The sequence below is a fragment of the Chionomys nivalis genome, chromosome 6 (assembly GCF_950005125.1).
Source record: "Chionomys nivalis chromosome 6, mChiNiv1.1, whole genome shotgun sequence".
Lineage (NCBI taxonomy): Eukaryota > Metazoa > Chordata > Mammalia > Rodentia > Cricetidae > Chionomys > Chionomys nivalis.
In genome coordinates this window covers 69,274,082-69,289,043 of record NC_080091.1, presented here as the reverse complement: position 1 = coordinate 69,289,043, position 14,962 = coordinate 69,274,082, and the positions used below count along the sequence as shown (strand labels likewise).

Here is a 14,962-nt window from a genome sequence, read left to right as displayed (position 1 = left end):
TATTTTACTACAGTTCTCATGCTAATCAGGTTGAACTGTATGCACGTCACAGGACATGTCCATTCCTGTCTCAACTTTGCTGCCTTTAAAAAAAAAAAGACACAGTATATAGCCCAGGCTAGCCTGCACCTCACCTCCTTGTGCGTCTGTCCCCAGAATTTGGATTAAAGGTGTGTGACACCATGGCTCAGTTGGTACTGAATGCCAGAGGCACGCCCTCTGCACAGCGTAACAAAGTGGGAGTACCTGACATTTTCCCCTAATAATTAATTTTCTTAATAAATTTTTTTTCGTGTGCTATGTGTTGATCATTTCTCCTCCCCTAACTCCTCCCAGAACCTCTCCAACTTTATGTTCTCATTCTTTTTCCCCAAAAAGTAAGTAAATAAATATCAGAACAAGCAAGCAAAAGACCAGTAAGACAAAAACAAAATGAGATGGAAAATCCATTTAAAAATCATGGAATTCATTTTATGTTGGTCCCTGCTCCTGGCCATGGGGCTGCCCTGGAGTGTGGTTGATATACCCCCTGACACTCACTCTATTGGAGAAAACTGATTTTTCCTTCTGTGGGTATAAATAGTTTCTCCTGGTGTTCGACCCCATGTTGAGAAGTAGCTAACATGTGCCCTCTCTGTTCCTCCCCACAGTGCCCTGCCAGACCGTCCTAGATTACCTAAAGACAGTATTGCTGCACCACAACCAGCTCCTGCCGCAGCCCGCAGACCAGCCCACCGAGGTAGGAGTTGCCTCTGGGAAGAGGGGCATGCAGATGGAATTTCCTCAGGTGAAGCCTGCTTCCAGCTTCCGGTCTGTGGAGTGGATAGGCTGGCCAAGCACGTTGCTGACTGGGGGAGTTTGTGGGTCTGTTACTGTGGGCACATATTCTGTGGATTTAATTTACAAAGGTTCGTCCGCACCTCAAAGGGGAAACAGCACCTTCAATTGCAAAGGCGAGTCTTCCCCATTCCTTTGGAGCGAAGAAGTGGGAAATGAAGCTAACATCCATCCTGCCTTCAGGTAGAGCCCTGCTCTGGGGCGCCTGGCATTCATTCCCTGGGGTTTCAACATTCTGTCCCAGACAAAGCACACAAGTTGTTTTCTTTCTTGGAGCCACAGTAGAAGCAGCCAGTCTCCTGACACTAGGGGTGTTTGAACACACTACAGTTTTACAAATTTGCAAAGCTCAGACTTGATACGTTGCTGCCGTCGCATTTTTTTAGACTTTTTTAAGAGTCCCCCTTTCTTCCTCATTCCTGGGCTTCCTTCCTCCCTTCTTCCATCACAGCAGGCTTCCAAAGCACCCTCTGCAGCCTTCCCATGCCACGCCGCCACACAGCTCCTAAACTCTCCTCATCCCCCTTAGCACCCTAGTACCTCTGGGATTCTGAGAACCCTAGAATCTCAGATCATGCTTTCCTAATGATGACTCATTTTTAAATGATTAAACACGTCTAAGAACTGTTTGTGTAATCTCCACTGTTTTCATTAGCTTCCCACCCTATAACCTCGCTACCCTCACAATTTCCGAGTGATCTGCAGGAAACCCCATACCTCACCCACCCCCACCTCCTTGCCTTTCCTGGGTGTCTGGTCCAGGAGCCCTTTCCAAGGCTCATGGTCTTTGTGTGTCTTCTGGCCCCTGCCCTTTGTGCTCATGACTTTTTTTTGGGGGGGGGGTCGAGACAGGGTTTCTCTGTGGCTTTGGAGCCTGTCCTGGAACTAGCTCTTGTAGACCAGGCTGGTCTCGAACTCACAGAGATCCGCCTGCCTCTGCCTCCCAAGTGCTGGGATTAAAGGCGTGCGCCACCACCGCCCGGCTGTGCTCATGACTTTAATCCATTGTTCCTGGGTTCTTGCCTTCCGTCTTGTTCTCTGCTGTCTCAGTTTATGGTGCCTTCCTCCTCCATATGCTCGCCTCCCCCTTCCCTGCTATTTGAAGGCTGAAAGGTCCCAGAGCATCACTACTCACTGCTCGGGCTGTCTGGGGATGTCCACACCCTCTTCACTCGCACGACTGCTCCGTCCTCGCACCCAGGCGGAGCTCCAGCCCCGGCACTGAGTTACTTCTTATTCCCAACCTTCCATGTTAATTTTCTCCTTTCTGGTTACTCTTGGTGCCTTTTACCCGTCTCTTTGCACACAACAAAGTTGTCTTTCTAAATTCAAGATCAAGCCTATGTTAAAATCCGTAATTGAAGACCGTGTTTGTCTGAAACACACGTAAAACGTACTTTCTCTAGGAAGTGTCTCTGATTGCCCCTCCCTGCCTGTGGCTAACCGAAGTGTGGCTAACTGAAATAGAAGAGGGGATGAGGAAGACGGTTTCGCTGAGAAAGTGCAAGTGGGGCGCCCCAGCACCCACCTAGAAGTCCAGGTGTGCTTTGTGGCACGTGGCTTTAACCAGCCACACAGCAGAGGTGGGGACAGGCTTGCTAACCTGTCAGCCTTGTCAGTCTGTGAGCTCCAGGTTCAGTGAGAGACCCTGTCTCAAAAATAGAAGTGGTGCACATCTGTAAAGTTTTAATCCCAGCACTCAGGAACCCCAGCATTGAACCCTGCCCTCCATGTGTCTAGGTATAAGAGTGCATTCATACCCACTCCCCCAAACAAATGAGTAAGGACAGAGGGAGGATTGCCTGTGTTCCCTTGGGTAGGGCTATTTAAACTTCATTGCTTGTCATCATCATTATTACTATACTATTTTTATTGTCATTTCAAGCACCTGAGAATTTTCTCATTTTTATTATTTATCACATTTTATTCCTTTTAACTATGCTAAAGCAGGATTATAACTCTCATCCATAACCCACAGGGCATCCTCAGTCATGTTTGGGGCTATAAATTACTGGTTCTTGATGAAAATTACCTCCAAATGGTAATTCTGCATTTTATGAGACCCATGTTTTATGTTGATGTGCTGTGGTTTGGAATTGCACAGGACACTTCTAAGATTTTCTCAAAGATGTGAAAAGTGCCTGTCTTGGATTACCAGCTCCCTAGTCACAGACACCTTCCTCGTGAAATAGACACAGTTTAGGGGCACAACTCAGCATTAAGGGATGAACAGAAAATTCAGCCTTTCCCTATCCCACCCCACTTAAGAATTGTGACCCTTTGGAAAAGGCTACAATCTCAGTGAACCAGCCGTAGCTTTTCCTTAGGTAAGCACTCCAACCCCAGGGAAACAGGTATATAGGATGGTGATGCTGTAGTAGTCTTGAGAAAATAAACAATTCAAAAAGTAGCTGTGCAGTTTTCTTCTAAGGTTGATGATGAATGTGTTCACGGGAACTGAACTGACCGTAATGGGGGTGTTTTGTTTTCACATATGTATGTGGACCATGTGTTTATGTAGTCCCCTCAGGCCCGGGAACTGAGTGACCATGTGAATTGAACCCAGCCATCTCTCCAGTGCCAGGTCCCTCCCTGTCCCTACCCCCACTATAATTGTACTACCTGGGGCAATGCCTTAGACTGCTCATCAGTTGGTCAGTAAAGAGTGCAGCGGTTATTAAAGGACTTCTGTAAAAAGGCTTTAGAAGGAGTGGTTCTGAGCCAGTTTGGAGTCTGCCCACCTCAAGTTCCACCACTGCCTGGGTTGAAAGGTCATTCTGTGGAGACTCACTAAGCCCCTGTCCATGAGAAAGCAGTGAGGTATTTTCCCTCCTGCATCAGCCATGAAGCTCAGCACCCTTTGACTCAGTGGGAATCTGTGTTGTACAGCCTGGCTAACCAGATTGCTGGCCTGGCTCCTCATTCCTTCCTCCATGCACTGCCCCAGACTGTACTCTGATCACCTCCTACGCAAGGGCAGCTGGAAGAACCTGTGGACCCTGGACTCCTGATTTTTTATCACACACGTGCTCAAGGTCCCAGAGCCAAGGCTCTGTATGCTGCCACCTGTTGACCACCTACAGCCACTCCAGCAAGTTCAGGTAGCTTTCTCAAGTTAATAGGACATAGAACCCAGTTCATTTTAAAGCTAACCTGTCGGTAAATTCAGTGCACAGATCATAACCACAACTGCCTTCCTTAAAGGAAACCAAGTCCCAGCGTCCCCTTCAGGACAGTGCTGAAGAAAGGAGCTTCTGTGTGTACTGTTGAGTGGCTGTGTCCTAGTCCAATGCAGTCCTCACGGCCCCTCTGGCTTTCATACCATACCTTCTCCACGCTTCACTAAGCAAGCAGGTTTGAAATAAAACCCTGGCAGACCCAAACAGTGCCAAATTTATAACCTGTAGTAAATTTTCAGAGTTGTAAAACTGAATGAGTTTCCCCCTTTTTTTTTTAAATTTTGTACACCTTAATTACTGGGGAAGAAGTACATTAAAACTGAGATCATGGGTTAATTAATTTTTCCTGGACTGTAGAATTTTATGGACAGCCGGAACTAAAGTAATGGTTACATGGGTGCAGTTGACTAAACACGGCTTGTAAATGTTACAGAAGTCCCCGTAATTAGTCCCACTGCAGCTATTGAGCTTGGGAATTTTACAGCAGACATAAATTATGAAGTGAAAAGTAAGAAGATTTTTGAGTTGACACATTGGTATTTGCAGAAGCTACAATTTGAGAAAAGCTGTTTTGCATTATTTTTTTTTCTGTTCCCTCCTTTTAAACCCATTCTTTTCATGTTTTCACTGTTACACAATGACAATCATGTGTTAGGTGCCTTAAACACAAGTAATGCCTATTAAAATAGACTGTCGGCAGCATTTCTCAAGAACCTAACTGGCAGCCGGAGGATGAAGGGACCTGTTTGATCCCACTCTTCAAAGTCGTTTTTGCATATTTAATAGATTGAAAGGGAAAGTTACGGGTTATATTTAAAGAGTGTTCCCTGTCATTGGATCTTGACACATTTTAACCTACCTGTTAAAATGCGAGTCATAAATAGCTCCTCTTTCAAAGGTGTTCATTATACCTCATTGGCTCTTGTTATAGAAAATGCAAATGTAATTTGAAAAGTGCCCGTTCTGAGTGTGAGCAATTACTTGTGCTCTTCAATGCCCGGTTCATTGTCAGCATAGCCACTTGGCTTAAAAGCATGTTTGCCTTTGAAATGGAGATCATTTGACTTCTGGCTGGCTGGCTCAGTAGGTAACGAGAAAATATTTTCCTTTTCCAGGGAAGCAAGCAGCTGTTGAACAACTATCCTGTCTACATAACGAGCAAACAGTGGGACGAGGCTGTAAATTCTTCCAAGAAAGACGGGCGGCGGCTCCTCCGATACCTCATCAGATTTGTTTTCACAACCGATGAGCTTAAGTACTCATGCGGCCTTGGGAAAAGGAAAAGGTCAGTTCAGTCAGGAGAGACAGGTCCTGAAAGACGCCCTCTGGATCCAGTTAAAGTCACGTGCCTCCGAGGTACTGCATCCTTCCCCTCAGTGTCCGCCATCCGTGATCCCATTTCACTGCATTGGCTGTGGCTTCCCACACAAGTGTTCAGCCGTTACTGTATTTTTATTTTTTTTCAATCTTTGCACCGAGACCTCCTAAGCTTCATGTGGCCCATCTACTTGGCATTGAAAAGCTCTGTGAACGATTCTTTGCTTTTGCCTCCTTTTCACATACTGGTACCAAGGCATCACATAGCACCTCATGTTTCACGCTTTCAGTTCAGATTTTCTTTGCTGCCAGAGAAGGCCTCATTCAGCAAAACTGGAGTGTAGGGAGATCCATACAGGGAGAGCATTGGTAAAAAGGGGGTGTTGCTTCCGTGGGCCTCATCTGACTTGCTTCTCTAGATGCAAAGCATACCAGAAGTAGACTTTACCCATAAACCTTTTCAAGTTTTGTTTTGTTTTGAAGAAAGAAAGAAAGAGAAAGAGAAAGAAAGCGCTTTCATGTTAACAATTCTGCTTAGGTGACACAGTTTTGTCAGTATTTTAGGTGATTGCTTTGGTCTCCACAGTTGCAGTCAGGCGAAGGTTGGGGAACCAGCAGTTGATGGAGCAGGTTCCAGCACAGACGAGTAGAAACATGATAGGGCCACCAGAACACTGTCTGTCCTGGAGCACAAAGCAAAAAGCACACCAGAAGACCCTTCATAGTTCAGTACTAATTTCATTGACCGGAAAGACATGTTGATTTAGTCCGGATAGGAATCCAAATTTTTCCTATCTGGTGAGAAAGTCACAGTTTATTAGATGGTAGATAGACACACAGACATTCAGTTAGACAGACAGAGATACCTAGATGCCGCTTAGAAGGCTTTGGTGATTGAAAGCTTGTCTCTGTGCTCACCCCAGGATGCAGCCTTCTCTTAGATGTTGGTGCTCTGTAACTCCTGCTGCCGAAGTACACGTGTCCTGTTGGGTAGCAGCTAGAGGTCTTTAGCTCACCCCACAGATTCTGTTCACGAATTGAAGGGTTGGTGCATGCTTGGCTTTCAACCATCCTAGATGATTCTGATGCAAGTGCCCCCCATGCTTGGGGAAGCCGCTGCCAATCATTAACTAGTATCCGTGCTGTAAAGTGATCCTGTGGACCAATCCAAAAATTCCACATACTTTGCATGACCAGCTGGTGGGAGTTTCTAAAATTTAACTTATATAACGAATTGATCGTAATTTCTTTTATTCCCAACAACATCAAAGGTGGTAAGGTAGAATTGCTCACCAAGAGGCAGTGTTGGGCTTGGGCTTCTTATATGTGGAGCCAAAGTAATAAAAACTGAACCAGCTGTGTCCCTTCTGGGGAAATGATTCTCAGTAGGAGAAACGCTTGCGGAATAGCTTAAGGGTCTGATTCATTCCCAGGATCCATATAGAAAGCTGGGCAGAGAGCAGTTGAGGAAGACATTCACCTTTGTTTTCAACAGCATGTATTCCCTAGAGGGTTCGGGTGGCCTCTGCTCTTGCCCTGGGAGCACTGGTGTGGGGTAGGTGGGTTGGAGTGAACGGCAGTCATGGCATCGCACTGGTCCTCCATGTAACCTTTCTATAGTGCTCCTGGGAGAGGAGAGCCTTTGTGTCGTCATCCACCAAAAGACCAGCTGTTTCCATGTTCTTTACTGTTCTTTGTATTCCTGCAGAATTCATTAGGATGCACTGTACCTCCAATCCCGACTGGTGGATGCCCTCGGAGGAGCAGATAAACAAAGTGTTCAGCGATGCCGTGGGTCACGCCCGACAGGGCCGGGCAGTGGGAACTTTCCTGCACAACGGCGGCTCGTTTTACGAAGGGATGGATCACCAGGCGTCCCAGGATGAGGTCTTCAACAAGAGTTCACAGGATGGATCTGGGGACTAGCGGACAGAATCTTCACCCTCCCAGTGGTGTTTTTGTGTTTTGTTTTTTGTTTTGTTAAGAGCTCCAGTTGTGAATGTCCATTTCCTGTCACCCTAGAGTCCAAAGCATGTCCTTCTGTCAGACCCCTGCCCCACTGCCACAGTTCCCAAATAGAAATCCACTTTGGAGTTTTCTGGGATGTCTCTGGCACCTGCAGTAGTGTTGGATGTATTCTATCACCAAGGAAAAGGTACAGTTGACATAAGTCATTACTAGCTAGACATTGAGGGTGTCTCCTGTCCCAAGTCTTCAGGTCAGCCTGGCCTCCTGAGCAGAGCTGGTCTCCTGGGAAGGTTCAGTTAGTGTTCTTGCACGTGGGGGAAGGAAAGACACAGACTTGTTTTAAGGGACTAGCAACAAGCATTTTCTTATGTAATTCAAGTTAAGTTTTGTCTTTTGATTTTCCAAAGACTTAAATTCAGAGTTCTCAGCAAAGACACAGGATAGGTGACACCGTAAGCGTTCATATAGTAGAAGCCAGAGAACGGAGGCCGTGTCTGTTCAGTTGAGGTCAGCTACTTTTCCGTTATCTTCTAGACAAAACTCACTGTGCCGATCAGAAAGGCAGTCTGATTCTGTGGCTTACGAGCGGGAGATTTCCCTTATATCTTTAGGAACATCCAGAGATTCAGAACCGTTTTCCAATGCCTCATTTCCTAAGTTCCTTGATGCACAGCTTCCATAGCCTTAAGTCAGCACAGTGCCAGTAGTGGGTTCAGTGAGAATTCCCACCAGCTAGCTGTTGGGTAAGACCAAGCCCAGGCTGTCACTGATGGTCTGGCATTGCAGACAGACATGCAGCTTCAAGGCCGTTCTGACAACTATGCGGTGGCCTGGTGGTGAGTTCTCTGAAATTGGAGGACCTTTCTGGACTGAGTGGCAGTTTAGAATGTATGAAACTTCTCTTTCCCGTCATCGTGGATGAATACGCCTCATCCAGCCGTGCCTCTCCTTTCCTCGCTAGTCCTCTGCAGTCTGAGCTCTCAGTTAACTGTTCTGCTTGCCTAGCTAATCTGTGGAATCCATATGTGAGAGTAGTGGTGCCCTGGGAGCCACTTCCCAGCAGAGGGTACAGAGGTGCTATAATTGTGTCTAATAGGGATTGAACTTTGGACATGAGAGACTCGCTTTACCAGACGAGTCAAGATTACTGTGTTCTTTGTGGAACCAAGAGCTAAATGGGCAGCCTTTGTTGAAGATCGTGAATGTCATCTACGAACACAGTGAAGAGCTTTGAAATTGGGATAGAAATTCAGATTATCCATTTAGGAAAGGGACTCTTGGGGAGGCCAGTTTTGTCAAAAATCACAATATGTTAACAATATATTCAATATTTAGTGTCAGTTTGAACAAATCAGCTGAGCAGTTTAGAAGTAAAAGAAATTGAGTAAATGAACTGTCATTTACAATAGGGGAGAGCAGTGCCTTTTGCATTCAAGAGAAGGTGTATTTCTTAATGAGTGATCAAAGGTCTGGACAATCTGCCCTTGGAAATGTCCAATGCCATAAAACCTTGTGGGGAGCTTGCCACCACCTCCTCTGCCCTTCCATCTTCCCTTGGCGCTGGGCTTCAGTTCCTGTTCCTGCTGGGTACGTTGTCCTTGCTACAGCAGCCTTGTTCATCTGCTGCTTTTAAGGAATGCAAACTTGTGGGTTGCATCTTTCCCCTGTAAGTCTGAGGAGTCTGCACACATCTTCCATACATCATCCTGGAGTCTGCTGTGGTGCAGGTCTTCACTGAGGCTGAAGGAGCATTTGGGGCCCCAACTCTCTGAACCTTTAACGTACCACAGCTGTGGAGCAGGGACCGGAACCTCCAGACTGGCCTTTGCTTCTGCCACTTGAAAAGGTGCCCGTGCTAGGCTTGCCACCGCCTTTGCTCCTGAGCCACTTGCTCTCTGCCTCTTGTTCTCTCTCCAAGTGAATGTCTGCTGTCAGCTGTTTCCCACAAGTCACCAGTTCTGAAACAGAAGTGATGCTGGCCGTTGTGCACATGAGGAAACTAAGGACCACAGTGCTGACTTCCTCAGCATCTTCAGTTTCCCTGTGTGCCCTGGGCCTAGGACCTGCAGTCCTCGGCCCCTGTGTGATTGCTGTTTTCTTTAGCTTAGATGACTGCCTGAAACGAGCAGGCAGCTGCTTAGACCTGACTCGGTGCTCTGCTGGCCCTTTGTCCAAATGTGTGTCCATTTAAGGCTGCTACTGCTCGGTAGTAAAGCTGCTCTTCAGGTCATGGTGGTTTCCTTTGTGGTCACCCAAGTGTTAAATCAGCTGCAAAAGGTGCCATCTCTGGCAGGGATTCAGAGCTCACCATTCATCAGGCTGCCCCCATTTCCCCACAAGCCTTTGATTTTATGTTTGGAGGTCTGAGAATGTTGTCCGTCAGCTTGGTTTGATTTTCCACATCATTCCGGAAGTCAGACACATTGTTCCCCAACACAAAACTTCATCCTCTGTCAACTTGTAGAATTACCCTGAGTCATTTAGCGTTGGTTTGAAGTAGACTTGAGTTAAAAACAGCTCAGATGCAGCTGTGCCGTGTCATTGGTGAGAAAAATGTGGTTGCCAGGCTGGCGTGACTAACTGATGTTTTTGTCAGTGATTAGATGGGTCTGGTGTCCCAGCTATCAAGCTCCGTGGTTAATAGTGAACATTGTCCTGGTGTATTTTTCTTTTTCCATATTAAAATGCCTGCTTCTCACAGTGATTAACTTCCCAGACACAGATCTTGCCAAGAGGAGGATGACCCTGGAATGACCCATCAGGGGACTGGGACCAGGAACCTGTAGAGAGGAACGCTGTTCTACGAGCATTTGATAAGGTCACATTTCTCACTGGCCCTTTTGTGGGTACAGTGTTCAGTCTGTCATGGCATCTAGAAAACTGAAACATTTCAAATTGGAGCTTTTTTTGCTTGAAAGCGTTTCTGCCAGGCCTTAATCCTGTTCCTCGTCTGTCACAGCATTTGGGGGACTTTCGCCGTGTGTTAAAAGGCTTCCCTGTAAAGGTCGCAGAGAGCGCAGGAGTGCCGTCATCTCTTGGTCAGGTGTGGAGGGATGCATGTCACCACTGTAGTCGGTGGGAGGTTCAGGTGTCGTTCCTGACCTTCATCAGTGACCAGCACTGAGAGGAGAGGCCTTCGTCGGGAGGACAAGGAGACGTGTGATCACAGTTGTATTTGACACAGCTACTCTCTGTGGCACCAGGTTACGGTCACTGATAGCAATAGGATTTTATTATTTTCAGTCCAGTAATGATTCTTGAAATAGTAGATGTTTACACAAAATCTAAACAATAACTCAAACTTAGGAATCTGCAGGTCTGTGATTTCTCCATACCCCTGCCTCTGGCTTGTGCCTCTCTTCTGCAGCTGAGAAGTAGATGGGGCTCCGTGGGAAGATGTGCACCGTGTCCAGAACGCGGGCATTCATTGCCCTCATATGGGTTCTGTATTTCGGTTTGTTTTTTTTTGTTGTTGTTGTTTTAGGGTTTTTCTTTGCTGTTGTTTTTTTTTTGTTTTGTGGTGCAGGGAGTTGAATATTATTCAGTATAAACTCTAGGCTGACCCTGACACCCCTGACTACCTCCTTAGTTTCTGTATAGACCGGTTATCGGTTTGGGTTGAAAGGTCATTTTTTGTTGACTTAGAAGATTTTAAATGTGTAGTTTCTTCAGTCAGTGCTGTACCTGTCACAGTTCAGTCTGTGTTCATCTGGGACAGCTTTCACATGCGGATCTGGAGAAATGTGATAGAAAATGGTTTTGCACATATGGTGTGAGTCTTGCTGGTGTGTGTTTAGTGTGGTGACACTCGCCAAAGCTGCTTGGCAAACACATCAAGAGGGATGCTTGAGTCACAACTCTCATGCAAATGTGTCGAAACAGCAGTGTGTGTCGGTGTGGTATATTTTTGTAAACATGGTGGTGGCTTCTTTCAGTCATATAAGTACCGGGTAAAAATAACATTGAAACACTGGAGGAAGATGACACTTAGCTGTTCACAAAGCTACTTGCGTTATCAGCTGTGGTGTGTGTGTGTGTGTGTCTGTGTGTCTGTCTGTCTGTCTGTCTGTCTGTCTGTCTGTCTCTACAGGAGAGGGACAAATTGACATCAGCAATGTGGAGGACAAAAATAGTACCCATCACCACTTACTTTTTTAAAAGTAAAGTTTAAAGCTTTAGCTGATGCATTTACGCATTAGAGGCCACTTGTACTCTCCATAGTATATTGAACCTTGGGAAATACTGAGAACTGGAATTCTCGCATTTAATGACTGAGTTTGTCGGTCTTGACTGTTGAAGGCAGTAAATCACCAAAACCTTGACTTCTGAGCTTCCATAACTTGGCTGTGAGGTCTGTGCTCTCATTGGATCACAGTTTCTGAAACTGCAGTAACGGTACATCTGCTAGTGAGACCCATTTGAAAACCTGGGTCACTCTGAACAGTGGCAACCCGTCCAGGCAGCCCGTGTGCCTCGCCATACTGCAAAACAGTTTGGCCCTGTCGGAGATCACTCCCATGGCAATAGTTAACTCCAGCTACCTGAGTGTAACTCTCGATTCCCTGTGTGCTAGTTGCTTCAAAAAGCACTTTAATGCATCCTTCACAGCTGCCCTAAGCGGTCACTGCCCAGGGTGCTCACTGGAGGTCACTTTGGGCTCAGTAAGCAGAATGGCCCCTTCTGTTTGCCCCAGTCAGGCATGGTTCTCGAAGTCTGCCAACACTTCAGAGTGAACGTTTTTGTTTTTTCTGATGCTGTCGAGGGAAAGCTGCCGTTTATATCACTAAATCTGCTTTGGGGGTGTGCAGGTGCTTAGATAACAGGTATTTGATGCTCGAGCCTCCAGGAGTTCTCAGGGGGCTGGCATGAGTCATGGCCTGTTTGACAACCTGTGAGGGAGACCAGAAACTCAAGGAAATGGATACATCGAAGTCTAGTTCCCTTCTACTTGTGTTCTAGGTCCCTGTGCAAAGATGCAGGGGCTTAGAAGAAAACTTGGAGTTTTGTTTTAAGACTAGATCCTCTTGGGGAACACGTGGTGACAGCACTGGGTATTGGCCAGTGTTCCCATCTCTGTGTGGCTGGTTTTGCAGCCTCCTGGTGACAGAGTTTGGTGAAACAGGAGGTTTAGCTGACACCGTCACCATGCGGGCTGTAGAGGAGGCTGTGTAAAGAATATAGTGACCTGTTGATTTTGCCCCTATAGTTTTAGCTTTAACATCTTTTGAGAGCATGCCAAAGCCACAAGGGGCCTGGCTTGTGTCTCTTGGGAGCAAACGCTGCTGGAGGGAGGCAGGGAACTTGGTCACTGTCCAGCCTGGCCCTGCCCAGGCTAAGCCTCGCCTTCATGTCTCTCCTCTGCAGAATGGCGTGTTGCAGCTAACACTGGGGCCAGTTGCCTTTATTCTATTTTCTATGATGAATACTTGTGGAGAAACTGTGACAAATCCATTGATCCTAATATTTTTATTGTTGGAGTCTTGTGGCTTCTCTGAATAATTTCTATTTGATTGTACTGTGTGGAATTCATACACACTAGGGATATGTTAATAAAACTAAAATGCATAGTATAATATAGAATAGCAAAAAATTTTGTGAACAATTTATATAGAAGAGTAAGTTGTTTTTTAAGTGTTAGGCCATTTCTTTTAGGAACCTAAAATGTTATAAGAGTTTTTTAAACATTCAATATTTTTAATTATAAGAGACATTTGTTACTAGAGCTAATTATTTCAGGTGTTCTAATTGGAATATTGATTTTCTTACCTCATATACCTCTAGAATGCCACATGTTCTGTTGGGGATAAAATTGCACAATAAATGTCAAGTTATCTGTTAGATGTTTCAGCTTGCCTTATTTTTTCTTTGTGTGTGTGTGTGTATGGTGGGTATGCATATGTGTCTGCATCCTCATGTGTGGGGTGTACATGTGTGTGTACATTGTATGCATTGTGGAATCCCAAGGTTTATCTCAAGAATCTTCCGCTGTGTCTCTGCTGTATTATTTTTATTTATTTATTTATTTTTTTTGTTTTTCGAGACAGGGTTTCTCTGTAGCTTTGGTGTCCATCCTGGAACTAGCTCTTGTAGACCAGGCTGGCCTCGAACTCCCAGAGATCCGCCTGCCTCTGCCTCCCAAGTGCTGGGATTAAAGGCGTGCGCCACCACCGCCCGGCTGCTGTATTATTTTTGAGGTGAGGCTTTACAGTCAATCCCAGAGCACATCGATAAGGCTAGTCATACTGGCCAGCTTGCTGTGGGCATCCCCTGCCCCTGCCTTCCAGACCTGGAATTACAGGCAAGCCACCACCCACACAGTATTTATGTTGAGGTCTGGGGCTCTACACTCAGATCCTTTTGCTTGCAATACAGGTGTTTCAGCCACTGAGCCCTCTCCCCAGCCCCTGGCTTGCTGTATTGCCTCCGTTGCCAATTCATTATTACTGGTTTTTTGTTTGTTTTTCTTTTCAGTGTTTCTAGTTTCTTGTCTAGAGTCCTTTCCTCCCAAAGCCAAGGCATTCCTGCTTGTCTCTAAATGCAAGGAAATGTTCACTGCTCAACACCCAAATAAAAGCCAGCAGGATGGCTCGGTGGGTAAAGGTGACTGCTGCCAAGCCTAAAAACAGCCAGAGTCTGATCTTCCAGGTCTCCATGAAGGAGGGAAAGAGTTCACTCCCACATGGTATCCTCTGACCTCCATGCATACCATAGCATATGCATATCCACACACATTGAATAAGTGGAATTTTAAAAAACCCTATCATCTGTTATGCCTGGGAAATAACCAGAAATCCGTCTGACCTCGTAGGTGGGAGAGTGGGGAGGAAGTGACGATGTGTGATTTGAAAGAGTCTGTACCATCAGGAAGCCTGTAAAGCTGCAGCTCCCAGCTACTCCGAACCCGCAGGTACTGCCTGTGTGTGGTGTTTGAACAGTGCACTGAGCACAGAAGGAAATTGACTGGCCAAATAGGGCTGTGGCTGTGGCTCCCCGCTTTGAGTTTCTGCAGAAAATATGGCTGACGTAACCATCAAACGCAAATTTGAGCAAATGTTATTTCGTGAGCCAGATTATGTCCCCAGCTAAAGTTTCACTTTCGGGGAAATACGAAGGTTTATTTTTGCCCTCAAGATTGAAAATTTTAGCCAGTAATTTTGTCCGAAAAACAATGCCTCAGGCAGAATAGTTTTGGTTAGAACTAGAAGATTGGTTAAAATGGTTGGAAGTTACTCTCTAGCATGGGAAGGATAAGCCTGAAGAAAAAAACAGCTAGGTTCAAAAATCCAGTATAAATAAATCCAGGACTGCATGAGCAGTAAGCAGTCTAAGAAGAAAATGAAACAATTCCCCTTATCGTAGCAGCAAAAGAATAGTAGACTTGAAATTTTAACAAAATAAATTCCCAACACTGCAAATTATAAAATAGGGACGTTTAAGACATAAATAATGGAAAGTTCAATAAAGGACATTAGAATGCAGTGCTCTACAGAGTGAGTTCCAGGATAGCCAAGGTTACACAGAGAAACCCTGCCTCGAAAAAAAAAATGCAGGGCTCCCAGCTCTGGTCCGTAAGGAGCAGGCAGCTGCTGCCAAGCTAACTGCCAAGGGATCCCAGGATTCATGGGAAGAGAAAGGTCCCAGATACCCAACAGGATAAAAGC

The 14,962-nt window shown here is 45.8% G+C and overlaps 1 protein-coding gene across 2 annotated transcripts in view; it reads left to right on the top strand.

The window, feature by feature from the left end:
* Positions 1 to 13,065, top strand: part of Bend4 (BEN domain containing 4) — a 30,885-nt gene extending 17,820 nt beyond the window's left edge. The window contains exons 3-5 of one of the 2 annotated variants that reach the window (XM_057773058.1): positions 651 to 739; positions 5,132 to 5,372; positions 7,042 to 13,065. In XM_057773058.1, coding sequence (XP_057629041.1) covers positions 651 to 739; positions 5,132 to 5,372; positions 7,042 to 7,259 — 548 coding nt within the window. In that variant the 3' untranslated portion in view covers positions 7,260 to 13,065. The remainder of the gene's footprint in view (positions 1 to 650; positions 740 to 5,131; positions 5,373 to 7,041) is intronic. The other variant, XM_057773059.1, reaches the window with a different exon arrangement.
* Positions 13,066 to 14,962: the final 1,897 nt, after the last annotated feature.